General features: G+C 42.7%; 1 protein-coding gene across 46 annotated transcripts in view; it reads right to left on the bottom strand.

Moving 5' to 3' along the window:
* LOC106577144 (ankyrin-3) overlaps positions 1-21,782 on the bottom strand; it is a 164,449-nt gene that overhangs the window by 57,633 nt on the left and 85,034 nt on the right. For 35 of the 46 annotated variants that reach the window (XM_082964823.1, XM_082964841.1, XM_082964820.1 and 32 more), the window contains exons 2-9: positions 9,577-9,678; positions 8,954-9,052; positions 8,151-8,249; positions 5,132-5,230; positions 4,118-4,303; positions 3,566-3,589; positions 1,396-1,494; positions 669-767 (exon numbers count right to left, since the gene is read on the bottom strand). In XM_082964823.1, coding sequence (XP_082820949.1) covers positions 669-767; positions 1,396-1,494; positions 3,566-3,589; positions 4,118-4,303; positions 5,132-5,230; positions 8,151-8,249; positions 8,954-9,052; positions 9,577-9,678 — 807 coding nt within the window. The remainder of the gene's footprint in view (positions 1-668; positions 768-1,395; positions 1,495-3,565; positions 3,590-4,117; positions 4,304-5,131; positions 5,231-8,150; positions 8,250-8,953; positions 9,053-9,576; positions 9,679-21,782) is intronic. The other 11 variants (XM_082964836.1, XM_082964838.1, XM_082964829.1 and 8 more) reach the window with 1 other exon arrangement.

Genomic DNA, 21,782 nt, shown 5'->3' on the forward strand with positions numbered 1-21,782 from the left:
GCAGAAAAGCGCATATCTTGATAATATTTAAGGGAACTCATACATACTGTAATAGAACAGAGTTAAAAAATATAACAATGACAAAGTAGTGCATGTTAGGTAGTTAGGTATATACATGACAACATGCCTACTGCTACCACTAACAACAAGTCCTGTAGGCCTCATATAGAAGAGAAGGCCCTCATATAGACATATATACAGTACACAGTGTTGTATTTAATTTGCAGATCGGCGTTTATTGTCATGAGTCTTGCCCTGCAGGCAGAACTGAGCGATTTACTCTCGATGGGCCAGCTGCAAAGTCAAAATTGGCTTTATTGTTCAAATTCATGAAAACAAAAATGTGCTTTTTGGTTATAATTTAAGGGTTGGTTTAGGCATCAGGGTTAGCTGTGTGGTTAGGGTTAGGCATTAGGGTTAGCTGTGTGGTTAGGGTTAGGCATCAGGGTTAGCTGTGTGGTTAGGGTTAGGCATCAGGGTTAGCTGTGTGGTTAGGGTTAGGCATCAGGGTTAGCTGTGTGGTTAGGGTTAAGGGTAAGGTCAGGATTAAAATCAGATTTTATGACTTTGTGGCTGTGCCAGCTAGTGACCACTCTGCAGAGCTGCCATCAGAACATGAGTAATCTTAATAAATGCTAACCCGCATTTAATTCTGTGAAGGCACTCACCTTGGTCTTGGCATCTATTTTGGATCCTCTGTCCAACAACAGTTTGACCATGTTACTATTTCCTCTTTTAGATGCCACATGGAGAGGTGTGATGTCATTCTGTTACAACACAGAGAGGAGGTAGGAGTGAGCCACACAATACACAACTGTGAATATTATTTGGATGTCGTCCATATGGTAATACTTAGTCCTGTGAGTAAAACTAAACAGCATCTGAATCCAGTAACAGAAAGATGCCAGCCTTCTTTTACAAAAACATAATCATTTGACAAACAAACAATCATTTGATAAGCTGATATTCAAAGTATTCTGAATGGTGTGTGTGGTGTGTTTAACTATGGGGTTGTTGAGTGTTATTTATAAGCCATCTCTTGTGTAATTTACTGTGGAGCTAATCATTAATTACTGTCGACTTCAAACAGAAACACAAACATTACAGCCAGACGCTGCCGTTTCATATAATTACAGGCTGTCTCTGATGCCCATTAAGCTAACCTCTAACGCTGTTGGGTCTGTTGTCACACTCGTTGTTACGTGTCGTTATGATTGCAACACTATCACAATATGACATGAGTACAGGCTGTGGGAGGGGTGTGTGGGGGAGGCTCTGAGCATTGTGTGAGTCATTTGGGTTGTGGTGTAAGACTGTTGTGGGTATGGCTCCATAGAGTGTAGTGGACTGTTGCTAGTAGCTCCTCCTGTCCAGCAGAGGGCGGAGCAGCATTACCCTGGCCATGAAGTCCACAGCTCCCCCTCGATTCAGCAGAAGCGTGGCCACGTTGATGTTGCCATAGTGAGCAGCGATGTGGAGAGGAGTGAAGCCGCTCTGAGGAGAGCAGAGCACACAAACACAACGACACAGGAGTCAGAGATGACCACGGGACTGATATCGCTCTCTCAAATTACACTCGCGTAAGTTTACAGGCTGCTACTTACACATCAACAATTCTCACTGTGGCAGAGCAACTCTTTGTTTTCAAAACCCAAACCCAGATCCTGCCGACTAGAATGTGAATAGTAGCCTATGTTGACGTTCATATGACATACCATTCAAAGAGATCATGAGCTTTCAGGATTATTTCACCCTTACCAGTGTTATACTGGACCATAACACGTTAACTACCACACAATAAGGATAGACACAGTGGCATGAAGTCCCCAGTTACAGACTGCAGTTTATGTAGAATTTCAACAACAGCCAAGAGGCCTTGTTGTGTCAAGGCACAAACGTACCATAAATAGGTTACGTCTTCACATGTGAATGTAATTTATATCGTTCATTGGTGATTTCCTAATGAAACCATGGCTTAGAGGGAAACAGCTGTCTAAGCAAGAGGAATATAATGGGAAAGGGCACATCACGGAGATACTTTTAGATAAAGCTATCCAATCAGAGAGATACTTTTAGATAAAGCTATCTAATGAGGGAGATAATTTAAGATAAAGCCAATAATCCTGCACAAAGCAGGTGGTCACCAAAGCTTCCTGCACATAAACCACTAAAGTTGCGAGCATTATAAAAACTGTTCTATTTCTATTCTAAAAGGATAAACAAATCAGCTTGACCTCTGAGGTTTCATACAAATAAGAGAGAGTTCTGCATTAAACATTTCTTAATCAGAAACTGTGTCAATATCTCTATCATTCACCATACGACACAGATGGTTCCATTACATTTAAAACACATTAGGAGTTAATCCAACTATCCAAACTATTGATTGGCAATGCTTTTAGCATCTACTATCATGCAGTGAGGTTAAGGCTCAAATATCTACATGTACAAAGCCAAGTAAAGATACTAGCCATGCCGGCCAAAACAGGCATTCTGAGAGGGCAGTCCTCTCTGCCATCATTTGGTGTGGTGGGGTCCTTCTGTCGTTTTTACTTTGGAAACAGCACCAACAAGAGGTAACTCATGTCCCATGCACTATGGGTGTTGGGGAGGTTAAGATATACAGTACCAGTCAAAAGTTTGGACACACCTACTCATTCAAGGGTTTTTCTTATTTTTACTATTTTCTACATTGTAGAATAATAGTGAAGACATCAAAACTATGAAATAACACATATGGAATCATGTAGTAAACAAAAAAGTGTTAAACAAATCAAAATATATTTTATATTTGAGATTCTTCAAAGAAGCCAACCTTTTCCTTGATGACAGCTTTGCAAAACTACCTCATGAAGCTGGTTGAGAGAATGCCAAGAGTGTGCAAAGCTGTCATCAAGGCAAAGGGTGGCTACTTTGAAGAATCTCAAATCTAAAATATATTTGTATTTTTTTTAACACTTTTTTAGTTACTACATGATTCCATATGTGTTATTTCATAGTTTTGATGTCTTCACTATTATTCTTCAATGTAGAAAATAGTAAAAATAAAGAAAAACCCTGAAATGAGTAGGTGTGTCCAAACTTTTGACTGGTACTGTAAATGCAGTCTAATAAACTAACAAGTAGACCATTTCTCTGCTGCTGGGAGGCTGGGTTCTTTAACAAACCTAATAGGCCAGATTATGATCAAAATACAGTCTGATAAACAGTAACACTTAGGTATTGTAAGTATTGTGTCATAACATTATTTATCATTAACCATGTTATGGCAGGGTATCTGTCTTGGAACCCATGGAATCCTTGGAACCCTCTTAGCCTCCAGCAACAGATATCCACAGTCCACATCAGTATTAGTAAGACATGATGCAATATTACAGAGCTATTGCTATCTACCAGTAATAAGAGATACTATATGAATGAAGTGATGGGGAAAAGACAAACAAAAAATGAAAAAGAAGGGAGATATGGGGCTGCAACAACACTAGTGCATGATACAGGAGGTGGTTTTCTGGATTTGTTTAAGCTACGATGGATAGAATAAGTGCAGTACAGTGTACAGGTATACCTCTGTCGTTTTATTCACCATCATCTAGGGGAGACGGCACAAGGCCGGCCAAGAGAGGAGAGACGGGTGGTTAGTGTGCGCACAACATCACACAACGAGGAGCGATTACAGGTGGAGTTACTGGAGTAGGTCTCTGGTTGGCCAGAGAGGTTTTGAATCGCTCAACTTTATACAGAAACTGTTGTTAACATTAAGAGTAAAAGTTGCAAAGTTCCAAACCAAACTGTCAGTTGTGGTTAAATTGTTCTGCAGGATATAAGGTCACAGTACAGAATCAGACATGTCTCTTTATATCCAGCTTTCCTTCTCTCCTCTCTGTATTGTCTTACTGAGAATAATGTAATGCATTATCACACATGCACCTACACATTATTACACACAAACCTCAAAGTAAAAAAAACATAAGAAAACAATTAAATAAACAAAGAAACACATTTAAACAATTTGATTAAAACATATGATCCTACTCATATAAGAAAAGAGCCAGAAAGACAGAGGTGAGAAACAAAGGCAGAGAGAGATAACGTTTGCAGAATGTGGTGTAGTGGTCACCTTGGACTCCACATCTGCGTTGCGGTCGTTCTGGAGCAGTAACGCTGCTGCCTTGGTGTCGTCCTTGCGGGCGGCGATGTGCAGGGCGGGCAGACGCACCTTGCCCTTGGTGTCGTTCTCCAGGAGCAGAGACACCACTTGGTCATGCCCCTGCTGCAGCGCCACCGCCAGAGGGGTGAACCCGTCCTGTTAGAGGGGGATAGGGGTAGTACTGTATTACTAAAGACAATGTGTTACAAGAACACTGGGATATCGCTTTGGGAACAGTTATGCCTGCTAGGCTCTTTGATGTCTGTATGCCATTTAAATCAGTTTCGGATAGATGACGTCATAGAACCTTATGCAAATTGAAAATATTATGTAAATCTATTAGGGCTGTCAGAGTTAATCCATTAACATGGTTTTTTTTCTCATGTTGGACCAGTGGACCAGACCAGTGGTTTTTACTGGTGGATTTTCATCAGAGGCAGCAGCTCCTGGCTCCAGCAGCAGGGAGCTCTCAGTGTAAATGGGCCATAGAGGCTGGCAGGGGGATAAAGGACTTTATCTCCGGCCTGCTCAAGGTCATTCAGCTCTACTATACACTACCAATCAATGAGGCGCTGCCTGCTGAAGTCCCTGAGTGCAGCATGGAGGGAGAGAGAGAGAGAGAGACTGACAGAACCAGATTGGGAGAGAGTGAGTGAAGGGGAGGGAGGCAGTTTACAATGGAGAGAGTGAGGTAGGAAAGGAGGGAAGGAGAGGGAGGTAGTAACAGAAAGAAAGAGGGAGATGGAAATAGAGGAGGAGGGAGGGGATGAAGAGAGAGAGGAAAAAAGAGGAGGATGGTGGTAAACATGTAGAGATAACAGGGAGGAAGGGAGAGAGAGACAGAGATAGCGAGAGAGACAGAGACAGAGGGCAGTAAGCAACATAACAGGCAGGGTGGGAGGGAGGGAGGGAGGGAGGGAGGGAGGGAGGGAGGGAGGGAGGGAGGGAGGGAGGGAGGGAGGGAGGGAGGGGACACACAGGTACCTCAGTGGCCATACTCTGGCTGGAGTTGTGTTCCAGGAGGAAGCGAACCACCTCAATATGGTTCTCCTGGGCTGCCATGTAGAGCGGGGTGAAGCCATTCTACAAGAGAGGACCAACAGGAAACTCATTACAACAGCAACAATCAACCACAAAGCACACAGAGTAGCCTATATTATGTTATAACGTGGCATTGTTGAATACTTGTTTCTGATTGGTTTGAGGGCATTCTAAAGCGTGCATTATTTCCAAATAATGCAAGGTATCGTTTATCAGCAATGTAGAATTCAATGGCTATAGTTCAATCTTGCATGTTCAATGTTTGAGTTGCTTTTGAAAGCAAAGGTCGAATTGAATACATTATTGGCATGATTGAATTTGATTTTCATAGTAGCAAGCTATAACTGATGGCTTGGTTAGCTAAACTATCAAGTATATTTGTTTGGTTACCAAGGCAACTACTGTAGCTACTGTATCTAGTAAACTTGCTTACAAGTACCATACAAAGTATATTACACAACTTCCACAGTAACTGTGCTTAGTGAAAATAAGCACTCTGGTGGAATTTTTTTAATTAATATATTTTTTAAATTAAGAATCTACAGTACATGACCAAAAGTATATGGACACCTGCTTGTCGAACATCTTGTTCCAAAATCATGGGCATTAATATGGAGTTGGTCCCCCATTTGCTGCTATAACAGCTTCCACTCTTCCAGGAAGGCTTTCCACTAGATGTTGGAACTTTGCTGCAGGGACTTGCTTCCATTCAATCACAAGAGCATTAGTGAGGTTGGGCACTGATGTTCGGCAATTAGGCCTGGCTCGCAGTCAGCGTTCCAATTCATTCCAAACGTGTTTGATGGGGTTGAGTTCCAGGCTCTGTGCAGACCAGTCAAGTTCATCCACACCGATCCCGACAAAACCACAAAGTTTGAAGCACAGAATTATCTAGATCATCATTGTATGCTGTAGCATTAAGATTTCCCTTCACTTGAACTAAGGAGCTTAGCCCGAACCATGAAAAACAGCTCCAGACCATTATTCCTCCTCCACCAAACTTTACAGTTGGCACTATGCATTTGGGCAGGTAGTGTTCTCCTTGCATCCGCCAAACTCAGTTTCATTCGTTGGACTGCCAGCTGGTGAAGTGTGATTCATCACTCCAGAGAACGTGTTTCCACTGCTCCAGAGTCCAAAGGTAGCGAGGTTTACATCACTCCAGCCGACGCTTGGCATTGTGCATGGTGATCTTAGGCTTGTGTGCGGCTGCTTGGCCATAGAAACCCATTTCATGAAGCTCCCAACGAACAGTTTTTGTGCTGACGTTGCTTCCAGAGGCAGTTTGGAACTCGGTAGTGAGTGTTGCAACCAAGGACAGACGATTTTTACGCACTTCAGCACTCAGTGGTCCCATTCTGTGAGCTTGTGTGGCCTACCACATCACGGCTGAGCCATTGTTGCTCCTAGACATTTCCGATGTTTGTCTATGGAGATTGCATGGCTGTGTGCTCGATTTTTATACACCTGACAGCAACGGGTGTGGGTGAAATAGCCAAATCCACTAATTTGAAGGGGTGTCCACCTACTTTTGGCCATGTAGTGTAGCTGTTATTGGCAGAGTGGTTTGAAACTCTCTTTGTTATTGGTCTATTAACATATACTGCCTGGTGACTGCCAGGCAGGCCAAAACCATCCCACCAAAACAGGCTGAAATTTCAGGCAGTCATTTCAAACAGCTCTTACAGTAAAATGGCATTCTAATCATTTCCACAATTTCACAGTATTATTCCAACCTCATAGCGTGGAAATATACACTACCGTTCAAAAGTTTGGGGTCACTTAGAAATGTCCTTGTTTTTGAAAGAAAAGCAAATTTTTGGTCCATTAAAATAACATCAAATTGATCAGAAATACAGTGTAGACATTGTTAATGTTGTAAATGACTACTGTAGCTGGAAACGGCTGATTTGTTATGGAATATCTACATGGGCGTACAGAGGCCCATTATCAGCAACCATCACTCCTGTGTTCCAATGGCAGGTTGTGTTAGCTAATCCAAGTTTATCATTTTCAAAGACTAATTGATCATTAGAAAACCCTTTTGCAATTATGTTAGCACAGCTGAAAACTGTTGTGCTGATTAAAGAAGCAATAAAACTGGCCTTCTTTAGACTAGTTGAGTATCTGGAGCATTAGCATTTGTGGGTTCGATTACAGGCTCAAAATGGCCAGAAACAAAGATCTTTCTTCTGAAACTCATCAGTCTATGCTTGTTCTGAGAAATGAAGGATATTCAATGCGAGAAATTGCCAAAAAAACTGAAGATCTCGTACAACGCTGTGTACTACTCCTATCACAGAATAGAAAGAGGAGTGGGGAGGCCTCGGTGCACAACTGAGCAAGAGGACAAGTACATCCTCAACTGGCAGCTTCATTAAATAGTACCCGCAAAACACCAGTCTCAACTTCAACAGTGAAGCAACTGGCCTTCTAAGTAGAGTTCCTCTGTCCAGTGTATTTGTTCTTTCTCCATCTTAATCTTTTCTTTTTATTGGCCAGTCTGAAATATGGATTTTTCTTTGCATCTCTGCCTATATAGATATTCCATAAAAAAATCTGCCGTTTCCAGCTACAATAGTCATTTCCAACATTAACAATGTCTACACTGTATTTCTGATCAATTCGATACTATTTTAAAGGACCAAAAATGTGCTTTTCTTTCAAAAACAAGAACATTTTTAAGTGACTCCAAACTTATGAACGGTAGTGTATATAAAACACAAGCAAATCACATTTTTGACTGAACTGGGCCTTTAAATGTTTATGTCAGGGGATGGCCTACAGTGTGAATCCTGTACAGATTCCTTATCATTAAAATGTGTGTATAATGATGGGTTCTGTATCTATGACCTGAGCTTATGTATTGTGTGTGTGTGTGTGTGTGTGTGTGTGTGTGTGTGTGTGTGTGTGTGTGTGTGTGTGTGTGTGTGTGTGTGTGTGTATGTTATGGATATCCCACCTGAGACTGCGCGTTCACATTGGCTCCATTGGTCACTAGCTCTTTCACCACTTCCGTTTGGCCGGCCAGGGAGGCTATGTGAAGAGCGGTGTTTCCTTTCTGGATTAGAGAAGAGAATGAGAGGCATGTCAGTTAATCCCTCCCCCACCAGTCCCAGTGTCCGCGTGTACCTCATGGCTGCACCCCCGGCGCATTGTTTGCATTGTGATGACAGTAGTGACATATGCTGTGTCTACTAAAAGGACATAGATATGTCCCTCCCCTCTAGGTAGAGAAGGAATGAGTTGAAGACAGGTGTCTCGATTACAACATTTAAAACCAAAAAGCAGGAGTGCAGATATCATGCCCATTCAGCTAAGCCAAACATTACCTTTACTGTGCCTCCTTAGACTAGTGTCTGAGGTTTCATTTGAAGAGCTGAAGAGTTTGATGTTGAGTACTTTGAAGACTCCTTAGTGTTGCATTTTTCAGGGTGCTCAGAAGTGACATAACTAGTGTCTGCTTCCATTGGGAGAGAGGGAACACTGAACACTAATGGTAGCTACAGTCTCCAAGTCTTTCTATGAACAACCATGGACATGCTGCTGACCACACTGATGCTGACCACTGAATGCTAAGCTCATGTTGTGTTTGTGACCAACTGGGTATCGAACCTGGGTCCTCACATCTCACTGAATATCAGCCCTAGGAGCTACCGTGAGTCTCCAGGAAAAGGTTCCTCATCATGCTAGTAGTTCACTGAATCATCCCCTCAGTGTTGTCTGACAGCAACAAAGCAGTGACAGAAGCAGAGTGGGACGCACCTTGGTCGCCGCGTCCACATTGGCCTCTAGCTTCAGCAACTCAGCCACCACCTCTACATGACCCTCCTTAGAGGCCAGATGAAGAGCGTTCAACCCATTCTGAATGAAATGAAAGAAAGTAGTTTAAATACATCTATGGCACCCAGCCAACATTCTCTGAAAGAGAGACAGGTTGTGCCCATGGTGTGAGATTACTCAGACTTCAAGTACATTCAAATGACTAATTCATGTTGTGGCCTTGATTTAAATTTTACACATTTATCACACAGCCACAGGATTAAATGTATTTGACGCAAATAGTTGAAGTTACATTGACTGATACACTCTTAGAAAAAATGGTTCAAAAAGGGTTCTTCAGCTGTCCCCATAGGAGAACCCTTTTGAGTTCTAGGTAGAAACCTTCTTGGTTCCAGGTAGAACCCAAAAGGGTTCTGCCTGGAACGTAAAGGGTTCTACCTAGTACCAAAAAGGGTTCTACATAAGGCTCTCCTATGGGAACAACCAAAGAACCCTATTAGGTTCTAAATAGCACCTTTATTTTCTAAGAGTGCAGCTAAAAGTGTCATATTGTGTACAAAATGGGAATGAATTGAAGAGCAGATGTTGGATAAATAGAAACCCACCTGGTTGCAGATGTTGATTTCTACCCCAGACTTGAGGTAGTCCAGGGCCTTCTCCAGGTTCCCAGCCCGCGCTGCTCGCAGGTAACTGGCATTGCTGTCCGACTAAGGAGATACAGAGAGAGAGAGAGAGATAGGTCAAATACAGGCCACATACTATAGTGTACATACGGTATATTTTCCTACTGCTGAACAGCAGAGGGCTAGAACGAAAGTACCGGTTCACGTTCTCAGTAGTCACAGCGATTAACACTCTTTCACACACACGCGTAAACACTCACACACACAAAAATATATAACAAAATCTCAGATACTGTACCAGTCATGTCTTTCTCAAAGGTCCTTTACCTTCTGTAGAACTATAGCTACATTTCAACAGTATTGTAAAATACTGTACCAGTATACAAAAATAACACAGACATCCCAAAGATCCAGCAAAACAAATTGAGTTTTTATCCCAATAAGTTCTGTTATTCTACGTCATCCTTTCTTCATATCCCATACCAGGACGTTGTGATGCCAGCAGCGTCAAACACAAATATCCCAAGACTCCTGAGTCAACACAATGGTGGGTGGTCCTGATTGTCACCACCGAGACTTCTCTCTTCTGGTACAGACAAGAGAGACACACTCAGAAGACCATACTCTGTCCTCTAGACAGAGAGAAGGGCAATTCCCTGTGTCCCTGAGACTCCGATTTTTTCACTTTAAAAATGAATGTCAAACAAAAACCAATGACTGCAAAGTTAAACAAACCATACAACTCTACGCACAAGGACCAGTTTTAACAATTTCCACAGAACATAAAAAAAAACACATTTACTTGAAGAACAATGCAGTTGCAAAGTTTGGTAACAGAATGACGGTTTGTAATGTTTGTGCTGTCATTCTGTTACCAAACTTTGCATCTGCACTGTTCTTCAAGTAAATGTGTTTTTGTAAAAATGTGTTTGGAAAATGTTTTAATTAGCCACTGTGCATATAGTTGCATGGTTTGTTTAACTTTGCAATCATTCGTTTTTGTTGATATACATTTTAAAGTGAAATATCGGACTCTCAGTGTCATTCTGTTACCGTGGAATAACTGCATTATCCCTCTTCTGCTTGGCTCTTCTTTCATTTAAAATAGAAAGAGGGCTTTGTGCACAAAAATAAATGACAAGCAATTTTTTGATTTTGCCCATATACGCGTGCATGTGTATGTATGTGTGAGTGTGTGTGTATTTGTGTGTGTGCGTGTGAATCCGTCTTATCAGCTCACGTCAGATTGTTCTGTTTGTGTCTGGGATACTTGACAGGGACCGACACATAGCAGAGTCTGCATATTTACTGGCTGTAATTGTATGAAGTTGATTTCTAAAACCCAGCACCAGAACACATGCCCTCAGAGCATGCAGTTGAGATAGACTGCTACATAACAGGAGCTCAGAGACAAAATACCCCTGAATTAACCAAGGCCCAGACCTTCTAATTTTAGTTTCCAGAGACACTTACAGTAAACTGGCAGACCCAAACAACATGAGTGCCACAACCTTTTCCCCACCCACATACTTTTCCAGGAATAACTGATGGGCAAATCCTGGCTTGACAAACAGCCAAAATATAAATGACCAAGACATTTTTCCAGATTGCTCCAGTGATAGGGAATCAGAGTGGACTGTGGGAGCAATTTCAGAAGAGTGTGTGTGTGTGAATCCCACAAGCGAGTGGAGAACCTATTCATTTCCTTGAAGTAAAACACATTAGCAGAGCTGTAGTAGTATCATAGTATCTCTGCTATAGAATACATAAATGCCTGTTTCCTTTTCCAAACACAAGCCCCTAGGACAGAACAGTGGCAGTAAACTATTCGTGTAGTTTCTTTGCTTTCGTCTTCGAAGAGATTAGTGGTACATATGGAAAAATGCCACAATGTTTCTAATTTAAATATTTTCAGTAATAAAACCGTAGTGTAGCGACTATGTATATTAGTATAGCTAAAGAGCATTGTTCTGTACATATCAGAGGCAATAATTCTCAATGTGAATCTGAGGAGGGCTAATATCAAAACTGATGACCGTCCTATGGTCTCTCCAGTGCAGAGCTTTAGACAGCTCCTCCTTAGCCTAAAAAACTAAGCAACACCTGTCCTTCACTGTGAACCGTTCAGCCAGCTGGCAAAGACTCCTTCGCCCATTTAACTATCCCATCCACTCCAGACCACGTCATTAAATTACCCCTAGAACTCTTGCGCCAATTCTTATTTTCTCAGCTAGAGACAACACATTATCTCGATGATTTGTAGTGACATTGAGCTCTGGACACCAAAATATCCAAAACAAAACATGAGGATAAGTGTTGTGGGTCTATTCTAAGTTTTTTTTCTCGTGCAAATACACAAGCATACAAACCACAGTGTATGATGGTTAAATAAGCATATGCTGTAAGTGACTGTCAAGGATTGCTGAGAATAGTGTATTTGTTCAGTGTCAGATGCTTGATTCAGACTTACTGTTCTGCAGTCTCATTCACCTATCATTCACCATAAAGGAATCACTCAGATTTCCAGTTGTTCTTCAACATTCTGCTGTAACGTATGTATCTAAAGGGGATAACCTCTCAATGAAGTTGAGATTTTTTTTTCACTTACTTAGCTAGCGAATGCAGCTAGCTAGTTTAGCCTACATAAACACCTGGCTCAAACAAAGATGGATGCTATATTAGCTAGATGGCTATGGCTATCCAACACTGGAACTTTCCAAGTCAAGGTAAGATTGTTGGTTTTATTAATTTATTACCAACGGGCCCGCCGGTGTAACTGCTAAACTGCTTGCTGACTGAACACTGTACTGCATGATTGTAGCGGGTTTACTAACGTGTTAGTTCTAGTAACTATGTTGACTATGACGTTAGCTAATATGGTGACAACAATGGAGGCTGTGTGTAGAGGTTAGCGGTTATGATATGAAGGTTTGGCTTGGAAAGGTTTTTTCCCTGGACACAGACAGCTGTTGTGTTGTACACTGAAGTCCACAAGCGAAGGGAAAAGGTGAGAGGAGGAGAGCGCGTAGATGTGAGAAATAATTCAACAACGAGCAAAGTGATCATGCTGTTTGTATGTTGCTGCTTATGAAAGTGAAGTGTATGTGATGGTGATCAGGATTCATTCCGCCGATTCTGTTGAAAAAGAAATCTTAAATGGAAACAAACGGAACAAAAACGGGGATAAACATACCTGAATTTGTGCAATAGAAACTATTACACCCTAGGTCAGCTAGATGCAGGCAAGAGTGTGCAAGGCGGTATTGAATGTGTCACTGTCTGTCACATTGATTACTCACATTTTTACACTTATGTTGTAAACTTTCATTAATAAGCTAAGTTGTAGCAACCTCATGATGGGTATAGGGAAATGTTTGTATCATGTAGTAGCCTAAACCTATCGATCTTACATCGAGCTGGGTGAATGGAATATGAGTGACAGTCATCCAATATGCTGTAATAGAAATAAGGCCATGCGCATAAAAAATAAATAATCGTCTTCCCTTAAACGGCCCTGACCGTCACTGATATACACGGACTGTACAAAACATTAGCTCTTTCCATGACATAGATTAACCACGTGAAAGCTATGATCTCTTTTTGATGTCACTTGTTAAATCTACTTCAATCAGTGTAGATGAAGGGGAGGAGACAGGTTCAAGAAGGATTGTGTGTGTGTGCCATTCAGAGGGTGAATGGACAAGACAAAATATGTACGTGGCTTTGAAAGAGATATGGTAGTAGGTGCCAGGCGCACCAGTTTGAGTGTGTCAAGAACTGCAACGCTGTTGGGTTTTTCACGCTCAACAGTTTCCAAGAATGGTCGACCACCTAAAGGACATCCAGCCGACTTGACACAACTGTGGCAGCATTCTTATGGGACACCTTGTAGAGTCCATGCCCTGACGAATTGAGTGTGTTCTGAGGGCAAAATGGGGTGCAACTCAATATTAGGAAGGTGTTCCTAATGTTTTGTACACTCAGTATACAAAGGCAACTAGGCAACAGTCATTTAAAAGCATTCGCTCTATCCCAGGCAAATGACTAGTGACACGAGTGACAGTCATTTCAAATATCATCCCGTCACATTCAAGTCGGAGAGAGAAAACCGTCTTTGTGTATGAAGCCTTACAAAGGATGGAGACAGATTATCTTTGAAAATATGATTAAACTTTGCAGAGCAGAAGTTCAAAGAAATTAGGCCATTAAAGAGTAGGCTAAGCCTGAAGGAAAAGCATTAATCTACAGTTAGATAAAGCTGGATGTCAAAGGAACGGAGGCTCCGTCGTTCTGATTCCCTGTTAAAGAGAAAGCTCTTATTTACTGATTCAGTCTAAATTAGAGCTTTACTTGCTTACAGCATCTCACAACAGCAACCATGTGGCACATTTAACGTTAAGCTGCTGTAAAAATGACAATCAATATCTTCATGTACAGTATGCCTATTAGGAATGTGCTCTGCTGGGTGTATACTCCTGTATCGAGGCAGAGTAGAGCTGCAAAGATTTTTTGCTGAATTAGTGTTTGGCCCAGATTTCACTTATGACATCATTGAGTCCGGGGATTACTGTTTTGTGTGGAGTGATTTTCTCTCCAATATCCCCCACTGACATGATGTCAAAGTGACACGTAGGTAGTATTATGGAACAAAAACACACACACACACACACACACACACACACACACACACACACACACACACACACACACACACACAGAGGCACCGCAACGCATCAACAGACCAATACCTTACAGATTCTACACACACACACACACCACACACACACACACACACACACACACTGATGTCAGTGCTCCAGACTGCTGGTTAGCTCAGTTGGAGCCCAGAACCCGTTGCATTGTCTCATTTATCCCTGGCCCCCCATCAATACAAAAACACAGCCTAAGGCCACATGAGCTCAGAACGCCCACCAGTGCCAAAGAGTATCGCCCCACCACACAGACACGTACTTTCCACGGGGGAAAAACAACACAGTTGACAGGTTAATGCATGCATTGTGGAACTGTTAGATAGATATCATTGCAAATCGTTACAAATGGATGTTTTTCTAAAGGCCCGTTGGTGTGGATGGATGTGGACCCATACTAGAATAGTGAATTAATTATAATGGGGATGTATTGATAGCAGGATTGGAAGCACTTCCATTTGTTTGCATTAGCTCACATTGGCCGATTGTAAACAACCATTACAATACAAATCCCCATAGGTCTCAAAGACATTTACTGGCGCTACATAATGGTTAACCCCGGGTAAAAACTGTCAAAGCCAAAACAGAATATCATTATGCCTGGATGATGTTGAATTGTAAAGGATGCAAGGGAAATGAGTGACTATGCTACATGTAATATCAGTCTAGTGCCCTTCATGCAGAGGATGGTATGCGGCTTCAGTGTAGATCTATATTGCACATGGACAATGATGTGTAGCATAGCTATTTAGATTAATATAATTGATGGAAGCTCACACACAAAGAGTGTACAAAACATTAGGGCATGGACTCTACAAGGTGTTGAAAGCGGTGCCTGGAGCGGTCTTCTAGTGAGGGTTCGGATGTGTGCACACCACCCACCGCTTCCGAGTATATTACTTGCTAATGTCCAGTCCCTAGTTAACAAAATCAATGAAATTAGGGCAAGAGTTGCTTTCCAAAGAGATATCTGGGATTGTAACATACTCTGTTTCACAGAGACATGGATAGCTGGGGACATGCTGTCAGAGTCCGTACAGCCAACAAGATGACAGGAACAAACATCTCTCTGGTAAGAAGAAGAGCGGAGGTGTATGTTTCATGATTAACGACTAATGGTGTAATTGTAACAACATGCAATAACTCAAGTCCTTTTGTTCACCTGACCTAAAATTCCTCACAATCAAATGCTGACCATATTATCTCCCAAGAGAACTCTCCTCGGTTAGCCGTGTATATCCCCCCGCAAGCGGATACCAAGACGGCCATCAAGGAACTTCACTGGACTTTATGCAAACTGGAAACCATATATTCTGAGGCTGCATTTATTGTTGCTGGGGATTTTAACAAACCTAATCTGAGACCAAGGCTACCTAAATTCTATCAGCATATCGATTGCAGCACACGAGTGAGTAACACACTCGACCACTGCTACTTCCTCGATGCATACAAGGCCCTCCCCCGCCCTCCTTTTGGCAAATCTGACCATGACTCCATCTTGTTGCTCCCCTCCTATAAGCAGAAACTAAAACAGGAAGCCCCCGTGTTTAAGTCTATCCAACGCTGGTCTGACCAATTGGATTGCACGCTTCAAGAATGATTCGATCATGTGCACACGGATATGTTCCAGGTAGCCTCAGACAATAACATTGACGTATACGCTGACTCGGTGAGCGAGTTTATAAGAAAGTGTATAGGAGATATTGTACCCACTGTGACCATTAAAACCTTCCCTAACCAGAAACCGTGGATTGATGGCAGCATTCGTGCAACTGAAAACACGTACCACGGCATTTAATAATGGCAAGGCGACTGGAAACATGACCGAATACAAACAGTGTAGTTATTGCCTTCGTAAGGCAATCAAACAAGCAAAGCGTCAGGATAGAGACAAAGTGGAGTCGCAATTCAACGGCTCAAACACGAGACGTATGTGGCAGCGTCTACAGACAATCACCGTTTACAAAAAGAAAACCAGCCCGTCATGGACATTGACGTCTTGCTCCCAGACAAATTAAACAACTTCTTTAATCGCTTTGAGGACAATACAGTGCCACCGACACAGCCCGCTACCAAAGACTGTGGGCTCTCCTTCTCCGTAAACGGGTTAACTTTCGCAAGGCTGCCGGCCCAGACGGCATCCCTAGCTGCGTATTCAGAGCATGCGCAGACCTGCTGGCTGGTGTGTTTACGGACATATTCAATCAATCCCTACGCCAGTCTGCTGTCCCCACATGCTTCAAGATGGCCACCATTGTTCCTGTTCCCAAGAAAGCTAAGGTAACTGAACTAAATGACTATCGCCCCGTAGCACTCACTCCTGTCATCAGGAAGTGCTTTGAGAGACTAGTCAAGGATCATATCACCTCCACCCTACCTGTTACCTTAGACCCACTCCAATTTGCTTACCGCCCCTAAAGGTTCACAGACGATGCAATCGCCATCACACTGCACACTGCCCTATCCCATCTGGACAAGAGGAATACCTATGTAAGAATGCTGTTCATTGATTACATCTCAGCATTCAACACCAAACTCATCATTAAGCTTGAGACCCTGGGTCTCAACCCCGCCCTGTGCAACTGGGTCCTGGACTTCCTAACGGGCCGCCCCCAGGTGGTGAAGGTAGGAAACAACATCTCCACTCCTCTGATCCTCAACACTGGGGCTCCACAAGGGTGCGTTCTCAGCCCTCTCCTGTACTCCTTGTTCACCCACGACTGCGTGGCTATGCACGCCTCCAACTCAATCATCAAGTTTGCAGACAGCACTACAGTGGTAGGCTTGATTACCAACAATGACGAGACAGCCTACAGGGAGGAGGTGAGGGCCCTTGGAGCGTGGTGTCAGAAAAATACCCTCTCACTCAATGTCAGCAAAACGAAAGAAATGATCGTGGACTTCAGGAAACAGCAAAGGGTGCACCCCCTATCCACATTAACGGGACAGCAGTGGAGAATGTCGAAAGTTTTAAGTTCCTCGGTGTACATATCATCGACAAACTGAAATGGTCCATGCACACAGACAGTGTGGTGAAGAAGGCGCAACAAAATTTGGCTGAAAACCCTCACTAACTTTTACAGGTGCACAAATGAGAGCATCCTGTCGGGCTGTATCACCGACCTGGTATGGCAACTGCACCGCCCACAACTGTAGGGCTTTCCAGAGGGTGGTGCAGTCTGCACAATGCATCACCGGGGACAAACTACCTGCCCTCCAGGACACCTATAACACCCGATGTCACAGGAAGACAAAAAAGATCATCAAGGAAAATAACCACCTGAGCCACTGCCTGTTCACACCGCTATCATCCAGAAGGCGAGGTCAGTACAGGTGCATCAGAGCTGGGACAGAGAGATTGAAAAACAGCTTCTAACTCAAGGCCATCAGACTGTTAAACAGCCATCACTAGCACAGAGAGGCGGCTGCCTACCTACAGACTTGACATCATTGGCCACTTTAATAAATGGAACACTAGTCACTTTATTAATGCCACTTTAAGAATGTTTACATATCTCACATTACTAATCTCATATGTATATACTGTATCCTTCACTATCTATTCTTTACTATTTATTGCATCTTAGCTGCTATGTCATTGCTCATTCATATATTTTATACTTATATATTCTCATCCCAATCCTTTACTAGATTGTGTGCATTAGGTTTTTTTGTAGAATTTGTTAGATATTAGGTTTTGTTGTGGAATTGTTAGACATTACCTGTTTGATACTGCTGCACTGTCAGATCTAGAAGCATTAGCATTTCGCTACACTCGCAATTACATCTGCTAACCATGTGTATGTGACCAGGAAGGCTGGCCCATGTTGACTCCAATGCTTCACAGAGTTGTGTCAAGTTGGCTGGATGTCCTTTGGGTGGTGGACCATTATTAATACACACAGGAAACTGTTGAGAAACCCAGCAGCGTTGCAGTTCTTGACACACTCAAACCTTTGCGCCTGGCACCTACTACCACACCCCGTTCAAAGGCACTTAAATCTTTTGTCTTGCACATTCACTCTCTGAATGCCACACATACACACACATCCACACATCCAGCACACTCATCCAGCACACATACACAATCCATGTCTCAATTGTCTTAAGGCTTAAGAATCCTTCTTTAACCGGTCTCCCCCCCCTTCATCTACTCTGATTGAAGTGGATTTAACAAAGTTACATCAATAAGGCATCATATCTTTCACCTGGATTCACCTGGTCAGTCTATGTCATGGAAAGAGCAGGTGCTCATAATGTTATGTCCACTCGGTGTATATGGACTGGTATACATAGGCTACGTCTATATGTGTATGTGTACTTCCACAGGAATGCTGCGATTCACTTAGTGAGATCACATATGATTGGCTGAAAATATGGCTAGCGATAGCATCCTTCTGATTCTGACCTAAGAAGGAATCTGAAAATACAACAAAAATGCTGGTACCTGCACATGCTGCGTTCTCAGCTCTGATGTAGGCTGAGAGCCCACACCCAGGAACCAAATGTAGGGGAGAGATAAATATACTTTACAAAAATATAAATTCAACATGCAAAAATTGCAAAGATTTTACTGAGATACAGTTGATATGAATCAGTCGATTGAAATAAATTCATTAGGCCCTAATCTATGGATTTCACATGACTAGGAATACTGATATGCGTCTGTTGGTCACAGAAACCTTAAAAAAAAATGGGCCTCACAATCTAATTTTTTACATTTTAGTCATTTAGCAGACGCTCTTATCCAGAGCGACTTACAGTAGTGAATGCATACATTTCATTTCATGCATTTTTGTACTGGCCCCCCGTGGGAATCGAACCCATAACCCTGGCGTTGCACACACCATGCTCTACCAACCATGCTCTACCAACTGAGCCACAGGGACGACTCATCACGGTATTTCTGTGCATTCAAATTGCCATAGATAAAATTCAATTGTGTTCGTAGTCCGTATTTTACACCTGCCCATATGATAACCCCACCATGAGGTACTCTGTTCACAACGTTGATGTGGCCATAGGCTGTGACAAGACAATTAGATAAGATGGTGCCGAAGAGCAAAGAAGATGGCTGAAGTTTTACATGCTCCTAACCAACTGTTAGTTTTACAGGCTCCTAACCAACTGTTAGTTTCTGTTAGTTTTTTTGTTTACTTATTTTGTACATAATGTTGCTGCTCCCGTCTCTTATGACCGAAAATACATTCTGGACATCAGAACAGCGAACACCTCGAACTGGAAGAAGCTTTTTCCTTTAACGAGTCCGACGAGAAGGATATACTGCTTTCCCGGGAACAGACCCAAATCCCTGTCATTTGCGTGAAGAAAAGACAGAGGAAAAGGGGATGCAGGTCGGACTGCCTTCTGAGAATCCGTAGGCGAGCGAGTAAACTCCCACTGCCATCCGTTCTACTGGCTAAAGAGCAATCATTGGAATATAAAATTGATGACCTACGATTAAGACATTAAAAACTGTAATATCTTATGTTTCACCGATTCGTGGCTGAACAACGACACGGATAATATAGAGCTGGCGGGATTTTCCATGCACCGGCAGAACAGAGAAGCTACGTCTGGTAAGACGAGGTGTGGGGATGTTTGTCTATTTGTCAATAACAGCTGGTGCGCGACGTCTAATATTAAAGAAGTCTCAAGGTATTGCTCGCCTGACGTAGAGTACCTTATGATAAGCTGTAGACCACACTATCTACCAAGAGTTACATCTATATTATTCATAGCCGTCTATTTACCACCACAGACTGATGCTGGCACTAAGACCGCACTCAACTAACTCTATAAGGCCATAAGCAAACAAGAAAATGCTCATCCAGAAGCAGCGCTCCTAGTGGCCGGGGACTTTAATGCAGGCAAACTTAAATCAGCTTCCCACATTTTTACCATCATGTCACATGTGCAACCAGAGGAAAAAAAACTGTTGACCACCTTTACTCCACACACAGAGATGCATACAAAGCTCTCACTTGCCCTCCATTTGGCAAATCTGACCATAATTCTATCTTCCTAATTTCTGCTTACAAGCAAAAACTAAAGCAGGAAGTACCAGTGACTCACTCAATACGGAAGTAGTCAGATGACATGGATGCTACGCTACAGGACTGTTTTGCTAGCACAGACTGGAATATGTTCCGGGATTCATCTAATGGCATTGAGGAGTATACCACCTCAGTCATCGGCTTCATCAATAAGTGCATCGACGACCCCCACAGTGACCGTACATACATATCCTAACCAGAAGCCATGGATTACAGGCAATATCCGCATCGAGCTAAAGGCTAGAGCTGCCGCTTTCAAGGAGTGGGACACTAATCCGGACGCTTATAACAAATTCCGCTATACCCTCAGACGAACCATCAAACAAGCAAAGCGTCAATACAGGATTAAGATGTAATTCAAGTTCCTTGGTGTCCACATCACCAACGAACTATCATGGTCCAAACACACCAAGACAGTCGTGAAGAGGGCACAAAAAAACCTTTTCCCCCTCAGGAGACTGAAAAGATTTGGCATGGGTCCCCAGATCCTCAAAAAGTTCTACAGCTGCACCATCGAGAACATCCTGACCGGTTGCATCACCGCCTGGTATGGCAACTGCTCGGCATCTGACCGTAAGGCACTACAGAGGGTAGTACGTACGGCCCAGTACATCACTGGGGCCAAGCTTCATGCCATCCAGGACCTATATAATAGGCGGTGTCAGAGGAAAGCCCATAAAACTGTCAGAGACTCCAGTCACCCAAGTCATAGACTGTTTTCTCTGCTACCACACGACAAGTGGTACCGGAGTGCGGTGCCAAGTGCGGTGCCAAGTCTAGGACCAAAAGGCTCCGTAACAGCTTCTACTCCCAAGCCATAAGACTGCTGAACAATTAATCAAATGACCACCGGACTATTTACATTGACCCTTTTGTTTTGTACACTGTTGCTACTCACTGTTTATTATCTATGCAGTCACTTCACTCCTACCTACATGTACAAATTACCTCAACTAACCTGTACCCCCGCACACTGACTCGGTACCGGTACCCCCTGTATATATCCTCGTTATTGTTATTTTATTGTGTTAATTTTTTTGTTTTTTTTATTTCAGTTTATTTGGTAAATATTTTCTTAACTCTTCTTGAACTGCACTGTTGGTTAAGGGCTTGTAAGTAAGCATTTCATGGTAAGGTGTACACAGTTTGATTTGGTTTGATTTGACATCAGCAAACCGCTCGCCCACATGATGCCATGTACGTGGTCTGCGGTTTTGAGGCTGGTTGGACGCACTGCCAAATTCTGAAAAATTACATTGGAGGCGGCTTATGATAGAGAAATGAACATAAAATTCTCTGGCAACAGCTCTGGTGGACATTCCTGAAGTCAGTATGGTCCCTCAAAATGTCGATATCTGTGGCATTGTGTTGTGTGACAAAATTGCACATTTTAGAGTGGCCTTTTATTGTCCCCAGCACAAGG

Source organism: Salmo salar, chromosome 18 (genome assembly GCF_965601325.2).
Source record: "Salmo salar chromosome 18, fSalSal1, whole genome shotgun sequence".
Taxonomy (NCBI): Eukaryota; Metazoa; Chordata; class Actinopteri; order Salmoniformes; family Salmonidae; genus Salmo; species Salmo salar.